The 23,626-nt window shown below is 44.7% G+C and overlaps 1 protein-coding gene and 1 long non-coding RNA gene across 4 annotated transcripts in view; one reads left to right on the forward strand and one right to left on the reverse strand.

Moving 5' to 3' along the window:
- The window catches only part of NFIC (nuclear factor I C), a 380,967-nt gene extending 378,168 nt beyond the window's left edge, over nucleotides 1-2,799 (reverse strand). Inside the window, exon 1 of the mRNA XM_063915491.1 lies at nucleotides 2,059-2,799. Coding sequence (XP_063771561.1) covers nucleotides 2,059-2,064 — 6 coding nt within the window. The 5' untranslated portion in view covers nucleotides 2,065-2,799. The remainder of the gene's footprint in view (nucleotides 1-2,058) is intronic.
- On the forward strand, nucleotides 7-22,287 carry LOC134909079 (uncharacterized). Of its 3 annotated transcripts, none has more exons than XR_010175840.1 (5): nucleotides 7-193; nucleotides 1,298-1,445; nucleotides 14,799-14,910; nucleotides 17,528-17,663; nucleotides 21,528-22,287. It is a non-coding gene; the product is annotated as an uncharacterized LOC134909079 (long non-coding RNA). The 3 variants fall into 3 exon arrangements; XR_010175841.1 differs by having other exon boundaries at nucleotides 1,298-1,386; XR_010175839.1 differs by lacking the exon at nucleotides 1,298-1,445.
- Nucleotides 22,288-23,626: the final 1,339 nt, after the last annotated feature.

Here is a 23,626-nt window from a genome sequence, read left to right on the forward strand (position 1 = left end):
AAAATGACATCCCTTTAAAGATGTAGGATCCGTAGACGCAGGGTGCAGATGCAGTGATATGCGCGAGAGGATATGAGACTCTTCTGCACTCCAATTTTTAACACTCTGACTTAAGACTTTTTCTAGTGAGTTGGGACAAATTACCGTAATATGACACAATACCAGACTGGAAGGGTCGCATCCAGGGAAATTGGTGAGATGGCTTCTACAAAGTGTTATTAGGGAGTTATAATGATTAGAACTAAGATTGTTTAACTTTTTTTCACTTAGATGTACTGTTGTTCATGGTTTAGACTTTATTTGTTAGAATGTACTATATTTTATGTCAAAGAAACATGAAAAAAGGTGTCAAACATCAGAGGTGTTACAGCATCGAAAAGGTTAATTAACTGTTAACTATTCCAAGAACACACATTATATCACGTGGCAGGATGTTCACTAGTTTCTTATGTGTGTATTTTTAAATTGTATGGCCTTTTCATAATCTGAAATAAGCATTTACTTTTAGTATTTGAAAGCTTTTGACTCTCATTTTCTGAAGGCTAAACCAGCAAACAGACCAGACTGGATACTGTCAAAAATCATATGTGAAAGTATTTTACAGCAAAAGATACATTTTTAGATGTCAATCGCAAAGTACAGATTGATGTGGTGTTTGTTTGTTTTTTGTGTTTGGGTGTTGTATTTATGATTTTACAGAATTCAAGTGTTAAACAGGAACAAAAAAACGTATACACCACTCAGTACTCTTGTTAAGAATGTTTCCTTCTTTTACCTTTGAAGGAAAATTGTCCTGTGACTCCTTTTATTATCTTCCCCATGTGAAATGGCAACTTTATCCATCATACAACTGTTTGACTACCATAAATGTATATACTGGTATATTGCAGTTATAATTAGTGTTGCTAGTATAGTTTCTGCAAGTATTTTTAAATATGTTTGGGATGATTTTTACATTTCATTAAGTCACTTTTTCTGATCTTAATTAAAAATAAAAACGAAGACAGCCAGCTAGACAGAATATACTCCTGTATGTAATATTATTATTCCTTATAACAAATAATGGTATGAAACTAAATGCACGTTGATGTGAATATTATGTAAGCATCTATATAGTATGAGAACGTTCTAGATCAATTCAGTTATCAGTTTTTCCCATTTATTACATCTGAATGCCATAAATAACAAATTCCCAAGCGCAGTAACCTTATGTACTGTATGGGATCTCCACATTCAGCTGTACACATAAACGAACACATGGAGCTGACACCTTTACCACCTTGTGTTTTTATTTCAGACCTTTATATATGCATCATGTTGGATGAGCTGGGGTGGATAAGACATGCTGACGTCCTGGACAGCCTATAACCAACCCATCGCTGCATGGTGACTGGCAACAGGACTGTGCCCCTACACAGTATGCGGTCAGGTCGCCCAGCAGGCTGGTACCCGACTCCTACAGCATATCTATGTAGTGTGAGGAGAAGCCGCACACTACATGCTAGCTATGAGAATGCACTAGAGCTGGGTATACTGGGCTATCAGCAGCAGTCTGTGCTCTTCTGCGTAACTTCTCTTGTACTTTGCACTGCAGCTCCAGCGAAGGAGCCGATAGACGATCGCAGGCTGCCGCCCGGGGCGCTGTCCCTTTAATGCGGCTCTGTCTGGGACACTAGGCGGGCCAGGCGTGTCTCTCCCCGGCTTCACTTCCAAGTTCATCCCGATGTCTGCTCTGGGTCCTCCCTTTCCTACGCGGCCATTTTTTAACCAGCTCCAGCCTCTAGTAGTCTGTTAGAGCAAGATCTCCCCACCCCCTTGTCCTAAATTCCCCTCCTCCCTTATACAGCTAGACATAGCAGGGTGAAGGGGGGTCACCCAATTAATATATAAATGACAGCGGCTTTTCCATCACTAGTTCAACAAAACCTCGCCCCATAACCTTCCCATAAACACCCCAAACACCCTGCTCGCAGTAATCAGCAATAGCATCGCTACGGTATGCGCAGCAGCTACGCAGCGCCACCACCCCGTCCACAGCACGCTGGCACTGCCACCTACCATCATCAGTGTCCGCTACAATGACGCTGCTGGAGGTGCGGGACTCTGGGCTCTTCCTAGGTCCATTCTCGCCGTGCAGTCAGTAGAAGGGAGGGGGTGATAATCCCATCAGAGCCCCTTTGTATCCTGTCTCAGAGGCTACTGCGGGTCCCAGCGCCCCTGCCTCCTCTCCCGGCTAGTGCTGTGCACGAAATGCTGAGTAACATAGTGTAAGATCCTGCACTGCCCTCCCCACTGCTCCAACTGGGGAATTACTGGGCCGGAGGGAGGGGAGGGGGAGCTGCTGGGGATAAAGGAGCACCCTAAAATAAAATACGATGTAGTAGAACAACCTGTACATATACCACTGACTCCGTGTGTCTCATAGCCTCATCCTCCCCTCCTCAGTGGCACAGCTGCACACCTTTCTTATAGTCACTCACAGCAAGCACAGCCAGTCCGTGTGTTTGTGTGGGACATGTTTGGACTCATGTGATGTCAATAATACATTCATATCGATGAAGTGTACCCATGTGTGCCCCCTGCACATGTTACCCCGCCTGGTCACAGTGTGACACACACCCTCATTGCTGGGCTGCCTCCATATAATCCCATAGTCACACACTTCTCAGGCTGTTACATTTCCTCATTCTCTCCCTATCTGACCCTCTTCTCACCCCCTCTAGCCTTTTCTCTCTATCCCCATCTATGCACTCTTCCTCACTCAGCCCTCCCTAACTGTCACTACTACACTCTTCCCGCCTTCTCATCTACATGGCTCCTCCCCTCCCTACTCTCTGTCCGTACCCATCTGGCTTGTGCCCCCTGGCATCTGCAAGGGTGAGGGAGGAGCTCTCTTCACTTTTCCCGCCCTCACACTACACACAGAGCAGGGTGGATTAACCCCTGGCATCTCAGCTACATAGATGGATCCCAGATAGATGATCCTCTGGGTATTTCACTCATTCAGTTAAACATTGTGGGGGGAATTCAAATGTTTGAAAAGTCGGTTGGGTGTCAGTTTTTTCTGTCTACTACATAGGGAAAAACAGACACCCAACTGACTTTTCAAACAATTGAATTTCCCCCTTTATGTGTACTGTAGGCCTAAGAGTTAAGGATAAAACAAACAGTATATTCAAATCAGGAAATATATTTAAAAAAAAATAAAATAAAAAAATAAATATATATATATATATATATATATATATATATATATATAAACATCCACCAATGAACGGCACTCAGAGACAGCACATATGAAGAAAGTTATATTCCAAGAAGTCAACGTTTCGGGGATCAAGTCCCCATCGTCAGGACAAATATACAGCAGTATATTTGTCCTGACGACGGGGACTTGATCCCCGAAACGTTGACTTCATGGAATATAACTTTCTACATATGTGCTGTCTCTGAGTGCCGTTCATTGGTGGATGTTTATGGATGACTGGTCCTGGCACCTGAGCATCAGTGATTTCGTTGTTGGAGTGCCGGCTGCTGCTGGATGTGTGTATATATATATATATATATATATATATATATATATATATATATATAATATTGTTCTATGCCAAGGGAGTCTATATTCTCTGGCGGGCGCCGGTTGCGAAAAAAGCCATATTTTTATGACAAATTAACGCAGCTACTAGGATACCCCCCTTAATATGAAATACAATTTCTTAATGCTTCGTATCCCTTGAATTTATAGTTTATGATGCTCTGAGGTGGAATAGTTTCAATATGATAACATTAAATTATGATCATAACCAGTTCATGCTTGGAGGATTCTGAGGTAGTGTGGGGAACTTTGCCTGCATAAAGGGTACCACAAATAAATGATGGGCCTTTTGTTATTATATAGATTATATAAACCGGTTACTCTTCCCTCATGTGCTTCTCCTTCTCTTACTTATACCCCTTTTCCACTAGCTAAATTTACCCGTGTTTTTGCACGGGGGCGCATCAACACGGGTTTTTAGTAAGTGGAAACAGCTCAACACGGGTTGAGTAACCCTGGAATCCTACACGGGTAGCTACCTGGGTTGAACACGGTAATGACCGGGGTAATTGTGCAATGGAAACGGTCATTACCGTGTTTTCAGACCCGAGTAATGCTCTGAGACACTGATTGGTGCTTCTGGGGCACAGGAAGATGATGTCATCCCTGGGAGACACGCTAGGAACATGCAGGCATTGAAGCAGCTTGCAAACAAACAGACACTCTGAAGTCACGCTGGGCACATACATATATTTATTGCAGCAGCTTCCAAAAAACAGACACTATACAGCAGAAGAAGCTCCAGCACAGCAACATGGCTACCCATACCTGGTCTGACACAGTTAATGACATCAGTAGGCTTTTACAGAGTTTACCCGGGCAGGCTCGGACTAGCTTGCCGGGGTTCCGGTGGATCCACCAGTGGGTCACGATCGTTTGTAGCCACGCCCACTTCTGCTGCCATCAGCAGACTCCGTTTCCAGAGGAGCATCTGCGGATGTAGCGGACTGATGTTGCGCAGCATCATGACGTCACTCTGCACTGCACCACGCTGTCAGGAGGATCCCGCCGCGGTCCGGAGGAGGAGGCACGTCCAGGAGCTGATGAGTTCGTGCAGTGGGCGGGTCGTGGCTCCCAATACAGCAGTGAACGGCAGAACATGCGTGCAGCTTCTCAGACATTTCCCTTCCCAGGCAGATGGCCGTGTCCGATGCAGTGTCTCCTGAGTGACTGCAGGTACAGCATGTGAGGGGGTGCCGGAGCTGGTGGCGGGTTGAGTGGGGGGATCAGGAAAGTGGGCGTCTTTAATAAATTATGCTGGCCAGGTGAGCACTCTCTGACCCAGCGGGGACGGCCAGAGTCTATATTAAATTATTGTGGGTGTTGTGAAAGTGATGTGTACATTATACAGTATCTATATTGTGTGTGTGGGTCGGCTGTGACTGCTGTGCGTTTGGATGCTACTGTATGTGTCTATAGATGTATACATGCTGTGTGTTATGTGTGTATTTAAGTATGTTGTGTGAATGTAGGCTACGTGTGTCATCTGTGTGTGTATGCTGTGTGTAGTTGTAAGTATATCATGGGTTTGTGTGTGTCTCCTGTGTGCATGTATATATGTATGTGTGTGTGTGTGTGTGTGTGTGTGTGTGTGTGTGTGTGTGTGTGTGTGTGTGTGCGCTATGTGTCAGGCGACATGCTGTGATGTCATTTACTTAGTAAACTCCCCTTAGAGTGGCGTACACCGTTTTTGCAGAATCTACAGTGTGTGTATACATATACACATTACAATCCTGCGTTTGTCCCTGCAGGAGGGGGGAAACCGGCTCCCAGCTCCCTGTATAGTGCAGCTAATATACAGTGAACGGCAGGGGGGGAGGGGCTCCCTGTATAGTGCAGCCAATTTGTGTTTTTTTTGGCTTTATATACTATGCTGGGTGGCTCTTATAATGGCTGGCCACTCCTCTCTGGTCAGGTGCCCACACCCCTTCCAGCATATGGCAACACCCCTTAGTGGGCCCATATGAGTGCATTTTCCTGGTGGGCGCTTCATTCTCCAGTCTGACACTATACCCGGATTAAGTGGAAACACATCCGACCCGGGAATAACCCATGTCGAAGTATAGTGGAAACGGCTGGGCCGACACGGGTTGTAGCCAGGTTAAACATCCCGGATCGGACCCAGTACTCAGGTGGAAAAGGGGTATTAGACTGTCTTCTACACTATGCTTACAACGTCAACTCGGTTTTGGCCAAGCATGGTTTCGGCCACCCTGATACTTATTTCAGTGTCATGTCCGTGATGCACAATGTTTATGTACCATGTACTTGTCCTACATTGTCTCATTGCTGTCACTGTTTTTCTTGTTTTTGCTCATTTGTTTATGTGTTTTGTTAGGTGCTGTGGAACCCTTGTGGCTCAATATAAAAGGAGATTTATGGTAAGACTTACCATTGTTAAATCTCTTTCTGCGAGGTACACTGGATTCCACAGGGAATAACATTGGGGTATAGAGTTGGTTCTTGATCCGAGGCACCAACAGGCTAAAGCTTTGACTGTTCCCAAGATGCACTGCACCGCCTCCTCTATATCCCTGCCTCTAGGCACTGGAGCTCAGTTTTGTTAACCAGTCCAATGCAGTAGCAGGTAAAAGAGACGACAGTAGTTAGTAGCCACAGATAACCACCTTCTCACGACAGGAGAAGGTACCAGTGGCTAATGCCATAAAAACCCAAAGAAACTAAGTGCTTCAGGGTGGGCGCCCTGTGGAATCCAGTGTACCTCGCAGAAAGAGATTTAACAATGGTAAGTCGACCCATAAATCTCCTTTTCTGCAGCGGGGTACACTGTGATTCCACAGGGAATAACATCGGGGATGTCCTAAAGCAGTTCCTCATGGGAGGGGACACACTGTAGCAGGCACAAGAACCCGGCGTCCCAAGGAAGCATCCTGGGAGGCGGAATAATCAAAGGCATAGAACCTGATGAACGTGTTTACTGAGGACCACGTAGCCGTCTTAGACAATCGTTCTAGGGACGCGCCACGGCGGGCTGCCCAAGAAGGTCCAACAGACCGAGTAGAATGGGCCTTGATATTAGCAGGAGCTGGAAGTCCAGCCTGTACATTAGCTTGTGCAATCACCATTCTAATCCATCTGGCCAAGGTCTGCTTATTCGCAGGCTAGCCACGATTGTGAAAACCAAAAAGGACAAAGAGAGAATCAGATCTCCTAAGAGAGGCGGTTCTCTTCACATATATACGGAGAGCCCTACCACATCCAAAGACCATTCTCTGGAGGACAAACCAGGGGAGATAAAGGCCGGAAACCCAATCTCTTGGTTAAGGTGGAAAGACAATACCATCTTAGGCAGATAACCGGGGCGAGTTCTAAGAACTGCTCAGTCACGATGAAAAATCAGAAAGGGTGACCAACAGAACAAGGCACCCAAGTCTGAAACCCTTCTAGCAGAAGCAATAGCCAGCAAAAATAAGACATTAAGTGTAAGCCATTTAAGGTCCACAGACTCAAGAGGTTCAAACGGAGACTCTTGTAGGACATCCAGAACAACCGACAAATCCCAAGGAGCCACAGAAGGGACATAGGGAGGTTGAATCCATAGAACACCCTGAGTGAAAGTATAAACGTCAGGCAGAGCCGCAATTTTTCTCTGAAACCATAATGACAAGGCTGAATATGAACCTTGAGGGAGGCCAGACGAAGGCCTAAGTCCAGGCCCTGTTGCAGAAAAGCCAAAAGTTTGGCAGTACTGAATTTGTGTGCATCATAATTCTTAGTCTAGTCATAGTTTGAATGACCGCCTCAGAAAATCCTTTGGCCCTCAGAACTGAAGCTTCAAGAGCCACACTGGGCCAGATCCTGGTAGACACAAGGGCCCTGAACGAGAAGGTTTGGGCATTGCGGAAGTAGAAGAGGACACTCTATCGAGAGACCCTGCAGGTCTGAGAACCAATGCCGTCTGGGCCACGCTGGAGCGATTAGAAGTAGTAATCCTCCTTCTTGCTTGAACTTCCTTATTACCCTGGGCAAGAGTGACACCGGAGGGAACACATACGGCAGCCGAAAGTTCCATGGAATTGCCAGCACATCCACGAATGCTGCTTGAGGATCCCTTGTCCTTGCTCCGAAGACCGGTACCTTGTGATTGTGTCGAAACGCCATCAGGTCTACATCTGGTAGGCTCCACTAATCCACTAGGAGTTGAAAGACTTCTGGGTGAAGGCTCCACTCTCCAGCATGTATGTCCTGACGACTGAGGAAGTCAGCTTCCCAGTTGAGGGCCCCCGGAATGAACACTGCATATATGACTGGCAGATGGCATTCCGCCCACAGAAGAATCTTTGACACTTCCATCATTGCCATGCGGCTTCGAGTTGATGATTTATGTAGAAGGAGAGGTTCCTCCCTGGTCCATCGACCCTGAAGAGAGTGTTGCTCCAACCCCGCAGACTGGCATCCGTCATTAGGAGGACCCAGTTGGAGATCCAGAAGGGACGACCCCTGCTCAGTCGTTGATCCTGGAGCCACCAGCTCAGAGACAGACGAACTTCCGGAATCAATGAAATCGCGTGAGACAGGATCCGTTGAGGCAGGCCGTCCCACTTGGAAAGGATTAACCACTGCAGAGGGCGAGAATGAAATTGAGCGTACTCTACCATGTCGAAAGCTGACACCATGAGGCCTAGTACTTGCATCGCCAAGTGTATCGACACCGGTGGGTGAGATAGGAAGCATCTTATCTTGTCCTGAAGGTGCAGGACCTTCTCCAGAGACAAGAACAACCGTTGGTTGTGTGTGTCCAGTAACACCCCCAGGTGCACCATGCTCTGAGCAGGGACCAGTGAGGAATTCTTCCGGTTGACGAGCCACCCGTGGGTTTGCAGAAATTGGACCGTCAGTTCCAGATGACGGAGGAGAACCTCCGGGGAGTTTGCCAGGATCAACAAGTCATCCAGATACGGCAGGATCTTGATACCCTGATGGCGGAGAAGGGCCGTCATGACTGCCATGACCTTGGTGAAGATTAGCAGAGCCGTGGTCAGTCCAAAAGGCAAGGCCTGGAATTGATAATGTAGGTTGCCAATAGCAAACTGCAGATATTGCTGATGCGACATGGCAATAGGTATATGGAGGAAAGCATCCTGTATGTCCAGAGATACCATATAGTCCTTGGGCTCCATGGCCAGAACAATAGAGCGAAGAGTTTCCATACGAAATTTGGATACCTCACAAATTTGTTCAAAGACTTGAGGTTGAGAATGGGCCGGGAGGATCCATTCGGTTTCGGAACTCGGAACAGAGTTGAATAGTACCCCCTGCCTCTATAAGCCAGAGGCACCGGCACTATCACTCCTGTGTCCAGGAGGGATTGTACCACTTTCAACAGATCCGAAGCGATATTTGTTGAGCAAAACTGGCGAGGGGGACATTTCTTTAAAGAAGTGGCATACCCGTGAGCGACGACTTCCCTCACCCAGGCGTAACCATACCTGGGCGAACCGCAAAAGTCGGCCTCCCATCCTGGGGTCCCCCAGGGGGAGGCCCGCCCCGTCATGCAGCAGGCTTCTCTGGTTTGGAAGCATGCTGACGGGCAGCCCAGGAACGTTTAGGTTTGGGCTTAGAGGTTTTGGAAGTGCAAGCCTGTTTATGGTACGCCTGACCCTTTGCTTTACTTGGAGGTCGAAAGGAACAAAAGGTGGTACTCTTAGCCTTCGGAGCCGAAGGATTAGTACTCGGCAGACATGCAGTTTTAGCAGACGCTAAGTCAGCAACAATCTTGTTCAGATCTTCCCCAAAAAGAATGTTTCCCTTAAAAGGGTTCACCTCCAAGGTCTTTTTGGAGTCCAGATCCACAGACCAGGACCGCAACCACAGAATTTGGCGAGCCAGAATGGATGTAGTAGATGCTTTGGCCGCTAGCACGCCGGCATCAGAAGCCGCCTCCTGAATGTAATGAGAGGCTGTGGTAATATATGAAAGACACTGTCTGGCATTATCAGAAAAATACAGATGTAGCTCCACCTCAACTTCTTGAACCCATGCTTCAATAGCTTTTGCAGCCCAAGAAGCTGCTATAGTAGGTCTATGTACAACACCTGCAAGAGTGTAAATATACTTCAAACAACCCTCCACACGCTTATCCGTCAGTTCAGAGAGGTGACGGTAGTGACAGGCAGAGTAGAAGACGCCACAAGACGTGCGACAGAGGTGGTGTTTCCCAATTTTTACTTAACTCTGCAGTGAGGGGATACTGAGCTAGCATCTATTTAGATGGGGATAATTTCTTTCCTGGAGACTCCCAGGATTCCTGACGTATGTCAACTAAATGTTCAGAATGTGGTAAAACTAATTTAGTAACCTTCTGATGTTTGAACTTATCAGGTTTCTTAGACGTATCTGGAGGGTCATCAATCTGAAGAATCAGTGTGATAGCCTCCACTAGGTCAGATACATAAACCTGTGTTATAGAGTCCTTATCAGAAGCAGCTGCATCAGTGTCTGATGGATCAGTATATTCCCCATCTACATCAGATGAAGTATCCGAACCATGAGTGGATTGTGAGGAAGAAATTGCCCGCATAGATGACCCTTTGGTCCTAGGAGGGTGAGGGTTAGGTGTTTGTTTAACCAAGAACTGATTTAATTGCTGTAATAGAGTTGACAGAGTATCCGCCCATGGCGGATTAACTACAGGGACAATATGCGGCTGTAATGGCACAGGAGGTCCCGCAGGGGGGCGTAAGTCTTGTTACCAGAGTAGTCAACATATTAGAGAAAGCAGCCCAAGGTGGGTTTTGGTGTGCCACCGGTGCTGCAGGCTGACTAGGGGGTGCAGAACACCCAGTACCTGGACCCTCAGCTGAAATATTTTCCTCAGGTAATACCATGGCGTTAGCACTGCATGAGGCAGGAGCGTCCACGGAATTCCCGCCGTGTGTAGCAGACATTACTTGGAAATGTAGCCTTAGGGCGTAGTAGTACAATATAGCCACACAAACACAGTACCGGACAAAAAACCCACCTGTAAGGTGACTGCAAACGCAGAACCCAAACAGAGGATTTAAGCGGTATAGGGAGACTGAAAATACACAGAGAAAAATACCAAATAGTATATCCTGTGAAACACTATATATATATGACCCTGACGCACTTAGCCCCCCTCAGGGTACAGAATATAGGGATAGCAATATGTGTGAGATACACTGAATGGAAACCACACAGCAGCTATTGGCACACACAATCACATGTACAATGCAGAAATTATTACACACAACAATAAAACTGCACTGATAATACTACATAGAGCTATGTATGTATACAGATATAACAATGCACAGTAAACACTGGATGTATATCACAGAATACTTGTACTAAATATTCATATAGTTATGTACTTGTTCTTAACTAACACTGTCTAAACGACATGTAGAATACTTAAGTGTCATGTAAAAGCACAGCGCTGATGAGGCAGGCGGCTTTACAGAGGAGACAGTGCCCAGCAGTCCCAGAAACAGCGCAGCTGTGTGTAATGGCACCCAAACACTGACAGGGAGTGAGGGAGAGAGAGAGATTCAGCTCCAGAGCGGGAACATCTGCTGTAGATGGCGCCTGGGGCTGGGGGGAGGGGCTACGAGTCAGCGCCTTATCCCCTCTGCTGGGCTTCACCATCAGGTACTATGGAGCCTATATGAAACAGATTTTTAATAAATCCGACCTGTGCTCCTTGCCCTGGTGGATATAGTGGGGTCCCTGCACAGACTCCTGGGTCCAGGGGGTCCACACTGCACCAATGTTTAATTAATTACCTTTCCGGAGTCCCACTTCAGCACTGCAGCCGCAACAAACATTCCCAGCAAAATGTCCGCCCTACATGCACAGTAGTTATTAGTCTCTGGAACATGGTGAGTGCCATGTTTCTGTAGACCTGTCCATGCGCAGTACAATCTGGCACAATGCCACAGTCTACTGTGATGTGGAGACGAGTGAGCCCATCCAGAATCTGCACACGGCCCCCTTCTCTGTTATAACGACCCTGTTTAGAGATCACTGTATGCTTCTCAATACAACTACATGTGGTAAACTCAAAACGTGGGATAAATACTGTAGCATTCTCAAAATTTGGTTCTGCAATGCAATGGGTGTGAATCATTGGGTCGACCCTAACTAGGTTGACATTAGGTCGACTACTATTGGTCGGCAGTGAGTAGGTCGACACCTGTAATAGGTCAACACGGTCATGAGGTCAACATGTAAAAGATTGACATGGAAAAAGGTTGACGTGAGTTTTTTTTATTTTCTTTGGTGTCGTTTTCTTTGTAAAGTGACCAGGAACCCCAATTAGTGCACCGTGTCCCCTCGCATGGCTCGCTTTGCACGCCATTCTTCGGACTAAGACCCAAAAAGAAAACCCTGTTAAGTGATGCCTGCGGACTGCCTTCGTCCATTACCACACAATTGAATCTAAGGATGACATACAGTTTAAACACAATTTACTTAATTTCTTTCTAAATATCTCAAAAAGAAACTGTTGGACTAGGGGTGGCATGAACTAAATTTTTATACTCTAGGGAACTGTGATTAAAAACGTTTTGGAAACCTCTGTCCTATACCATATTCAGACACTTAACTTGTGAGCTATCAGAAATCTTGTGCAAATAGTAAAAAACAGACTTCATTTTAATCCCTTCCTGTATGTAAAACACAGACTGCTTAGCATACCATGCAGAGGACTTGGAATGCATAGCCTCCCAAAATATATTAGGCAAAATATAATAAGTAATTCTAATGGTACCCATACACTTGTGCGATTGCATTCGACGAGATATCGGGCCCGATTTTCCTTGAAGCTCATCTTGAGACAAATCTCATTGAAAGTGCATTTTTAGTGCATTCGATGCGCATACAATCCTGAGATTTATCTCATGCCCCTTACGACCTGAAATCGGGTGGTATCGGATGATCGAATTCTAGCGCATCTCATGCTGCCCAAAAGCACACCAGATTTATCTGCCAGATTAAGAAAAATTTAAATAGAGGGCTGGACTGTATGGGAGATATATAAACAGTCGTCTGAGGACCTGAAGTATGGGACCCGTATCTCTGCGCAAGCTTTGGGACACATCATTTCTTGGAATGCTGCTTTGTTTCTGCACCAATGGTTATTATAGGGAATTTATGCAAACAAGAATACAGGTTGAGTATCCCTTATCCAAAATGCTTGGGACCAGAGGTATTTTGGATATGGGATTTTTCCGTATTTTGGAATAATTGCATACCATAATGAGATATCATGGTGATGGGACCTTAATCTAAGCACAGAATACATTTATGTTTTATATACACCTTATACACACAGCCTGAAGATAATTTTAGCCAATATTTTTTAAAACTTTGTGCATTAAACAAAGTGTGTCTACATTCACACAATTCATTTATGTTTCATGTACACCTTATACACACAGCCTGAAGGTAATTTAATACAATATTTTTAATAACTTTGTGTATTAAACAAAGTTTGTGTACATTGAGCCATCAAAAAACAAAGGTTTCACTATCTCACTCTCACTCAAAAAAGTCCGTATTTCGGAATATTCCGTATTTCGGAATATTTGGATATGGGATACTCAACCTGTAGTAGTAAACCAGCTGAAAGTGTTCAAAAAGCTTAATTGCCAAAAATATTGAGTTGGTGGTGCACCAGGGTACAGTAGTATCCTACTGATAATCACGAATTATAGAACAAGAAAGAAAGACCCTGTGTTGGTGCACTCGTTTAGTTAAAGATAAATAATAAAATCTAACTTTTATTGAAATACTTCAAAAGAGCCTTATTATAATCAAAAAAACAAAAAAACTTTTTGTCCACTCTACCAACATATACCAAATGAACAATTATATTCAAACCAATTTATTATATATAAATATATATATATATATATATATATATACATATATATACAGTATATATATATATATATATATAGTTTTTCTAAAAAATCTCAGGCAAACAATGGCCGATTATGCAGCAGGATACCAGCTTACCCTATATTGGGAAATTAGCGTATGGCGCCCTCCATGAATTACCTTATATCTCAAATTCAATAAGGAATCAATTCTAGAATACCGTGCCGACCAACAGGTTATATTATATAGAAAACAATTAGTAGGAATAAGAAAATGTATGGATCTGCTGTCAACGTTAGGCTGGCTCATTGGCACATATGGAACTACTACACCGGATATTCTCTGGGGGTCACCCTCCAAATACTAATCCGGCCCATACACTATATTGCTTCCAAGATCAAATGAGATTGGGCATTTGAGGTGTGGTTTAGTAGTAGAAAAATTCTGTGTCCTCACCAGGATCGCTGATGAGAGTCCATGAATATAAAGAAAAGATGATAGATGCAGGTGAAAAATCGAAAATAATGCCAAGCTTTAGACGAAGCAAAAACCTCAAGCAGTGGCTGGTAAAAAATTACATCTCTGAAAACACCAAAACCCAAAATAAGTCCAACTTCTTAACCAGAAAGCCAGGCTGTTACCGGTGTGTAGGGTGCACCACATGTAGTTACCTTGAAAAAGGTGACACATTTGCGCACCCCCACACTGGTAAACGGATCCCGATTAAGAAAGTATTAACTTGTACAAGCACCCATGTTGTGTATTTCATCAGGTGCCCATGTGGTCTTCTCTATGTAGGGAAGACCACTAGGCAATTCAAAGAACGTATGAATTTACATCGTTCATCCATCAGAAAAGCCGTAGAGGGACAAATAGTAGCCCAGGAACAGCCAGTAGCAAGGCACTTTAGAATACACAAACATGGATTGTCAACTTTAAGATACAAGATCATAGATCAAGTAGAAAAAAGGGTGAGAGGTGGTGATAGAGATAGGTCTCTCCTGCAATGTGAGGCAAAGTGAATACATATATTAAATACTGTATCCCCACATGGCCTTAATGAGAACTTTGGATTAAATTGTTTTCTTTGAGGATACCTAAACAATGATGCAGGAATATAGTTTGATTTTTATGAATGACCGTCTTTATTATTAGATTAAACTAGTAAATTTGATAGTGCGGTAAAAGAAATGATATGATAGTTAAATGAAACCTATTTGCAGTATGCAGGGCAGGACAGACTGCTTTTTAACTGTTACAATGTATTTATGTATTATTTTTGAACATGGTGGCGGATACGAGTCACATGATTATGCCTCTTTTTGTTGCTATGCAACAGGAGTCCGGTACGGAGCACGATGTGAGCGCTGGAGGGCGCGCGTCGCCGTTGTGTGACGTCATCGCGGGCGGACGGACTCCCGGGGCCCGGCGGCGGGAGGAGGCGCCCATTGGTGAGTGATAAATGTTTGTTTTGCTAGATGTGTTTTATCCTGAAGACGATTAATAAAATCGAAACGTTGATGCATACGGGGACAGTCCCGTGTACTCTATGAGCAAGTCCCGTGAGTGCCGCCAACCTCCAGCTATATATTGTTTGGTGTGCATACACCTAGGAGGGCATCAGGGCAAGGTGTATCTGTATAGGAGAGTGCCGACCATTACTACATGTATATATATATATATATATATATATATATATATATGTGCAAGGGAGGGTTGGGGTAATAGCGACTCACAGTGTCTACGCATAAAAGGATATATATATGAAGAAACAATAAAAATACGTATGTCTAAAAAACAGGGGGAAATTTATTACAAATTATAAAAATACAAAATATAATTACAATAAGAGAATTGTATATTTTTTGGATGGTCTAAAAAAGTGTAGAGAAAATATAAAAGTATAAGGGTTGGATTTAAAACATGAATTTAAACTAATAAAACATAGAAAACATAACTGGAACAATAAAAAATATAAAAATATTTTCAGATAAGAGAAAGGTGCTTATCTTAAAAAAGGGAGGTCACTTGAGGTATGCCCAACGCGTTTCGTCCATCTGACTTCATCAAGGCTAATATATTTTATGTGTATATATTTTTAAACATTATAGCCGGCCTATACACATATACTCGTGGCGCCATACTCTCACCACGCCATATATATATATATACATACAAATGCTCGGCTCCGGCACTCCTGCTACATTAGCTTGCTGAGGTGCCTTCCTTGTGGGGCAATCCCACACAAATATGCAAACAGGAATGAAGGCGGAACTCAAAGACTTGCACAAGTAGTGAAAAAAGCACCCATACAAGGATGCTGTTTTAATGCGTGTTACGTTTCGGGGACGTATCCCCTTCCTCAGACAGTGATACAGTGCATCAATACAAATATAAATACATGAATCAATTAGTGCCACTTACCCCCCTTTATGAATCCCAGCTGCGTGCATCACGGATATATTGATGATCTCTTAATCTTGTGGAATAATGATCTGACTAGGCTCACAGAGATTATTGATAGACAGAACCGTTCCAGCAGCCCTATCAAACTTACTCTCACTGCCAGTAAAACAGAGGTATGTTATCTTGATGTACTGATTCAATTAAGGGACGGCAAGATACTTACCTCTTTATACAAAAAACCCACTGATAGGAATACAATCCTCCACGCAGACAGCTTTCATCCCAAGGCCATTATACGCAGTCTGCCATACTCTCAGTTTCTGAGGGTATGCAGAAATAACTCAGACCCGGTTATGCGTGATATACAATTAAGAGAAATGGTTAATAATTTCTGCGACAGAGGATACTCTAAGGCCGAGCTGAACAAAGCATGTGAGAAGGCCAAACACATTGTCGCACAGAAAAATAGGAGGAAAGCCAAAGATCCAGCTAAAGCCGTTACACCCTGGGTTAATGAATATAATACTAGTAGCCCTGTGACATCTAGACAGGTAAGGAATCTTTGGCAAATGGTAACTTCAGATCCAGATCTGAAATGTTTCCATAACCATAGATTGATGCCTAGCTACACCTGCAGCAGAAATATTAAAGACATGATTGTCAAAATGTATGTAACAGGTTTTTGTCAATCAAGAGCACCCAGAAACTTTCTAAGTAGAAAGAATGGGTGTTTCAAATGCTTAGGATGTACAACTATTTCCTTCATGCTCATTGGCGATACCATACCGCACCCACAGACAGGCAAGAGGCTAAAAATCATGTGGCCATTAACATGTACCACAAGGTTCGTAATCTATGTCATAGTATGCCCTTGCGGGCTATTCTATGTAGGAAAAACCGAATGTCAGCTTAAAGTGAGGCTTACACAACATAGGTCCACCATACGGGCAGCATTAGAATCAGGCACAAGTGATCAGCCGGTAGCCCGTCACTTTGCCTCACAGCGACATAATCTGGCCAGCCTTAGATATAAAGCAGTGGACCATGTCCCTGCCTCTATACGTGGTGGTGACAGGGGCAAGAAATTGCTCCAATTAGAATCCAAATGGATTTTTAAACTTGATTGAATGGCACCAAGGGGATTGAATGAATCCTTGGGACTCATCAATTTCTTGTAAGTTAGTGATATGGTACGGTTAAATGACTAGTGTTATACTTGTAGTCGTGACCAGTTTACTATTTCAGCAGAAGGCACAGTTATATTATGCATTCAACAACTCCCCCATAGTGGCCTATTGGAAGGTTTTTTGCTGCATGCAAGTGTGCGATATACTGTGGTAATTGTTTTAAACTTTAGTAAATACTAATAAGGTTAAAAAAAAGCGCATACATGAAGTTTTTGAGCGATATTTGGTTACACCCCAGGTTTGGGTGCCACACTGTTCAGTGTACGTATTGTACTAGCACATTGCACTTTTTATTGTTTTATTGTTTTGTTTACCAGGCATACTCCAGCTCATGTTCAGCGCAATTTGCATGTATGTCTATGTTTTTTATGACATGTCACAGAATTGTTGTCTCACAACGTGTATTACATTTATCTAGTACCTAGATGTTTTAAATTCATTGATTGCTTATGTTTCTTTGCTTCCTATGTGACAGCTCACGGCGCGTCGTCATGGCAACCGACCGGCCCATGTACGTCACTTCCTGACCTTCTGTGACACGGAGACCGGAAGTGCGGGACGGGGGAGGCTCGGAACACCGTGATGCACGCAGCTGGGAGTCATGAAGGGGGGTAAGTGGCACTAATTGATTCATGTATTTATATTTGTATTGATGCACTGTATCACTGTCTGAGGAAGGGGATACGTCCCCGAAACGTAACACGCATTAAAACAGCATCCTTGTATGGGTGCTTTTTTCACTACTTGTGCAAGTCTTTGAGTGCCGCCTTCATTCCTGTTTGTATATATATATATATCTGAATAACCCAACACTCACCCGCTCACCAACGCTATTTCTCTTTGCTCCCGTGCCTTCCAGAATCGGGGTATGAAGCCCGCAATACAATTTCCCAAACAGGCGGCACTTGGAGTCTTTCAAAGGTGCATAAAGTGCTTTATTGCAGTGCTGTCATCATATCAATGGGTCGCAGCCCCTTCATCAGTATAACAATACAAACAAAAATTAAGTGTTTAAATACCTTAAACCCACACCAGTCCTCCTCGCTGCCTCCAATCACGCCGCCCGGTTTCCGGTCATGTCCACCAGGAAGTGACACGTACCTTGATCCGACCAGCTGACGTGTTGGGGCTGAAAGAGAGGTTACCATAGAAACCACTCCGTTACTAACATATAAAATATAAACAAACTACATGTGCAATACTTTGGCCCTCATTCCGAGTCGTTCGCTCGGTAATTTTCATCGCATCGCAGTGAAATTCCGCTTAGTACGCATGCGCAATATTCTCACTGCGACTGCGCCAAGTAATTTAACAATGAAGATAGTATTTTTACTCACGGCTTTTTCTTCGCTCCGGCGATCGTAGTGTGATTGACAGGAAATGGGTGTTACTGGGCGGAAACACGGCGTTTTATGGGCGTGTGGATAAAAACGCTACCGTTTCCGGAAAAAACGCAGGAGTGGCCGGAGAAACGGGGGAGTGTCTGGGCGAACGCTGGGTGTGTTTGTGACGTCAAACCAGGAACGACAAGCACTGAACTGATCGCAGATGCCGAGTAAGTCTGAAGCTACTCTGAAACTGCTAAGTAGTTTGTAATCGCAATATTGCGATTACATCGTTCGCAATTTTAAGAAGCTAAGATTCACTCCCAGTAGGCGGCGGCTTAGCGTGTGTAACTCTGCTAAAATCGCCTTGCGAGCGATCAACTCGGAATGAGGGCCTTTATAAGAGCAAATATAGCAATGCTGTTTCCGACATTTCTAACAAAGGTTATACAAAGAATCACTCATATATAACTGGTTACTAACAATATTCTTATCAACATAGTATCGATCAAACATTAAAATATGTCCTCTACAGCAGGGCTAATTCTTCTATCTCCAGTTAAGACTATGCATCATTATGTAACAAAACGTAACAAATCATAGCTCAAGTTTGCTTAAATTGTTACAAATGTAACACAGAGTCTGGACACCCTGTATCACAAGAAGCATCTAAGGCTAAGAGACTCATTTAGACCCTTCGGGGATTGCGTGTTTAGTTTAAATATCCACATCGCCTCTTTCTGTAGTAATTTCTTCGATCTGTCTCCTCCCCTCAAACTTCCTGGGACCTGATCGATGATTTTATAGCGCAAGGTTGCCATACTGTGTTTTGCCAATAAGAAGTGTCTGGCCACAGGTTGATCACTGTGGCCCAACTTATAAGCTTCCCTAATGGCATACCGATGCTGCGCCATTCTGATCTTAAATTCACAATCAGTTTTTCCCACGTATGTCATACCGCAAGGGCAGGTAATCAGATAAACTACGAATTTAGAATCACATGATAAAGGGTAACGTATAAATATTTTATACGTTACCCTTTATCATGTGATTCTAAATTCGTAGTTTATCTGATTACCTGCCCTTGCGGTATGACATACGTGGGAAAAACGGCCCATGTTTTGCATGTAGGGGTGGGGCTCCGATGCCTTTTCTTGCACACAGTGCTAAAATGTCCAGTTACGGCACTGTTGCTAGGTATCCATTTCTCTGGCCCTGAGCAGGTCCCCCTCACCAGATCCTCTCCAGGGGTGAGGGGGTGGACTTGGATGGGATAGGGGGGGGGGGGAAAGCATTTTGTCACACCTGGGCCCACCGCTCGCTAGATCCGCCACTGGTTGAGTGGCACCGCAGCCAGGGGCACAATGCACACATGCAACTTGGGGTAGGAAGATGGCTCCCCGGTTCCATCAACCTGCACCAAGTTGCATGTGTGCATTGTGCCCCTGGTAGCGGTGCCACTCAACACCGTAGTATCAAAATGCACCACATCTGTTGCTATATATATCAAGGTCAGCATTCCCATTTGAGAAACATACAAAAATGCCTATACCTTTTTTTAAAAAAATATGCAGCCAACATGGCTGAACCTTTTCTAACAGTATAACGTTTTCATTATGAAGCACATGAAATTGCTTTGAAAAATTAGCTTTTTCTTTCAAGACATATGTGGCCAACATGGCTAAACGTCAGCAAATAGTATATAGTTTTCATGATGCACCACATGTGCATCATTACATGTATGAAATGATAAAAAAAATGCTAAATATAACAACTAATGTGGTGCATTTTGATACTACGGCATTGAGTGGCATCGCAGCCAGGGATACAATGCACACATGCAACTTGGGGTAGGAAGATGGCTCCCCGGTTCCATCAACCTGCACCAAGTTGCATGTGTGCATTGTGCCCCTGGCTGCAGTGCAAGTCAATGCCGTAATATCAAAATGCACCACATCTGTTGCAATATATAAGTGCAGTATGATATATGGTACAGTATGATATACAGTGTTTTTTGAGTGGCAGCACTTTAAGGGGCACAATGCACACATGCAGGCAGGCCCGGCTTCAGGCTCCCCGGCACCATCAACCGGACCCAAGCTGCATGTGTGCATTGTCCACCTGAAAGCGGCGCCACTAAAACGCAGTATATCATAGTGCACCAGATCTATCGCAGTATATACCACCCGGGCAGCAGGAATGTTATATATACCAACAGATGTGGTGCATTCTGATACTGCGGTGTTGAGTGGCACCGCAGCCATGGGCACAATGCACACATGCAGCTAGGGGCAGGAAGATGGGTCCCCGTAACCATCAACCTGTCCCTAGCAGCATGTGTGCATTATCCGCCTGAAAGCGTTGACACTCATCGTAGTATCAGACTGCACCACATCTGTTGGTATGTATAACAAGGGCACCAGTAATTGAGAATCATCCTACATTTGAAAGAGACTTGTCTGCTCCTCCACTTGTCCCCCCTGTGACATCAAGGAGGTCATAATTGCGGAGGAGAGGGTGGATGTGTGGCTGGCTTGGGAAGGGTAGCTGGTTTGCTGAGGAGATTGGAAAGTGGGGAATGGTGGGTGGATGGGGTTAGGGGTTAACGAAAACGGGGAGGGTGGATGGTTTGGTGAGGAGGGGTTTGAGGAGGATGGAAAGTGGAGGAAGGGTAGTTGGATTGGGCCTGCAGTTGCGGATAACCGGAATGGTAGCTGGGATGTGGAGTAGTAGATGTAGGGTAGGTGGGTGGTGGTGAACTGAAGGTCAATGGGAGATGAGGAACAGGTGCTTGAGGTTCTGGGCCATGAACGTTCCACTCTGGTATCAGTTGTCCTGATAGTGTTTGGTACAAAACTTGTGACACCAGACGCTGACACTCTACTTGCTGCTGCTTAGAAACCTTCCGCATGGTTTTGCTCACATATGATGCAAAGTCATCGAACTCATCCGGTTTATGGAGCAGCTGTGATTGGGCCTCCACTAGTAGAGGGTCTTCTACAAATTTTGTTTTCCGTTGCTTCCTCTTGCCAGTAGGTCACTGCGGAGAAGTCGGTTCCTCTGGGGAGGTGTTGATGAGGGCAGGGGTACGGCTGAGATCTTCTTCAGGTGTCTGTATGGTAAAGAGAAACATATTTTTTGTTTTTACAGTTCCCTACAAGCGTGGCAGAATGACAAGCAATTGCAGAGGACTTTGACAGGCGCTGGAATTACCCAAACTGTGGTGGTGCAATAGACGGGAAACATGTGCGCATCACCAAACCCACCAACAGCAGGTCGGACTACTTCAATTATAAAGGCTACCTGCAGCAACTATACGCGCCACTGCAAGGGCAAAAGAGGTCAGGAAAAAATATAATGCCTTCTCCAATGGGGAAGGAGCTGCGGCATAGCAGGAGGAATATATTAGGTAAAAACCATTTAAAAAGCAACTTACCCCTTCGGCCTCCTCCACGTCCAAACTTCCCTCCTCGAACTCGGCCATCACCACCATGGACTCCTTAGTTGACCGTTTCTCCAGGAGGAAGTGTAGATCTTTGTAGTACCACCGCTGCGGCACATACACCTTGTCTGCACCGGCCCCTGACCTCTTGAACTCCTCCACCTTGCGATTTTCTTTCACAAAGACTGTCCATAGATTGGCAATCTTCTTTCGGACCCAGGCCACTGATGCAACAGAGAAGGTGTGCTTGGAGTACTCCACCATGCGCGTATAAGCAGCCTCCCTCTTCTGCTTGTTGCTGTAGTCTGGTGAGGACGTCAGCCACAGACACTGCTCCTCGCGGTACAGGCTGATGAAGCCGGAAAGACACTCGCAGTTTTCATAGGACATCTGTAGAATGCAAAAAAAGGAATATTAAAAAACATGAAAAAAGTTAAACTATTCAGGTTAAATAAAGTTTGTTTTCTAGTTAAAGTTCCATTATTCTGGTTAAATAAAGTTTGTTTTCTAGTTACTGGTGTGAGTTATCTGAAATATGTAGTGAGAATACATTGGTGTGCAGGGTGCAGCAGCACAACGGTGGGATGTGGGTTGCAGTGGTGCAGTATAATGGTGTTTAGGGTGCGGCAGCAGGGATCCGGTCTGAAGATCGACAGTATCTAGGTCGACAATGTTTAGGTCGACCACTATAGGTCGACAGTCACTAGGTCGACATGGATGGAAGGTCGACAGGGTTTCTAGGTCGACATGTGCTAGGTCTTACAGGTCTAAAGGTCGACATGAGTTTTTCACATTTTTTTTCTTTTTTTAAATTTTTTCATACTTAACGATCCACATGGACTACGATTGGAACGGTAATCTGTGCCGAGCGAAGCGGTAGCGGAGCAAAGGCACCATGCCTCAAGCATGGCGAGCGAAGCGAGCCATGCGAGGGGACGCGGTGCACTAATTTGGGATCCCGGTCACTCTACGAAAAAAACGACACCAAAAACAAAACAAAACCTCATGTCGACCTTTAGACCTGTCGACCTAGCACATGTCGACCTAGAAACCCTGTCGACCTTCCATCCATGTCGACCTAGTTACTGTAGACCTATAGTGGTCGACCTAAACATTGTCGACCTAGATACTGTCGATTTGATGAACCACACCCGCGGCAGCATGGGGTTTGCAGCAGTGCAGCATTTTGGGCAGGGGCCTATATAAACGTGGGTAGAGCAGCATAAACGGTGGGCAGTGTTGGTAAAAAGGAATAGTGATTGGTGGCCAGTGGTATAGCCTGCCTACCTTGTGCGGTGTTTGGGAGCTCAGCAGCATGCTTGCATCCTCCTCTCCAGTCATGTGTGCAGTGAGGGTAAGAGGAGTGTCCAGAAAGTTGTCTCCTGTCTTCACATATCGCACATCGCGGTGTGATACATCGAAAGTGGTAAAAAACAGCATGCGATTACGTCCCGATTCGAGAAATATTAAGTGCAGCACATACTATCTTGAGACGCGAGATTCGACCGACGTGCCCGCGCATCGTGTCGAAAGGTACCTAAAATGTGCATACAATCCTTCAATTTCTCTCACAGATCCAGTCGAAATCGAAGGTTAGTACCGATTATCTATTACAAGTGTATGGGCACCATAACTGTATGCACCTTAGCTGTAATTCTTAGCATAGATCACTGTAGATAAGCAGTTATATAGGGGTCTATTTATCAATAATCACATACTCAATGCGATCTGGGCACAGAATCGAATTGCAGTATGCCATTACATTGAGCAAATGTATTAACAAGCGACCGCAGGGACAGAGGCTCAG

Source organism: Pseudophryne corroboree, chromosome 1, assembly GCF_028390025.1.
Source record: "Pseudophryne corroboree isolate aPseCor3 chromosome 1, aPseCor3.hap2, whole genome shotgun sequence".
NCBI lineage: Eukaryota > Metazoa > Chordata > Amphibia > Anura > Myobatrachidae > Pseudophryne > Pseudophryne corroboree.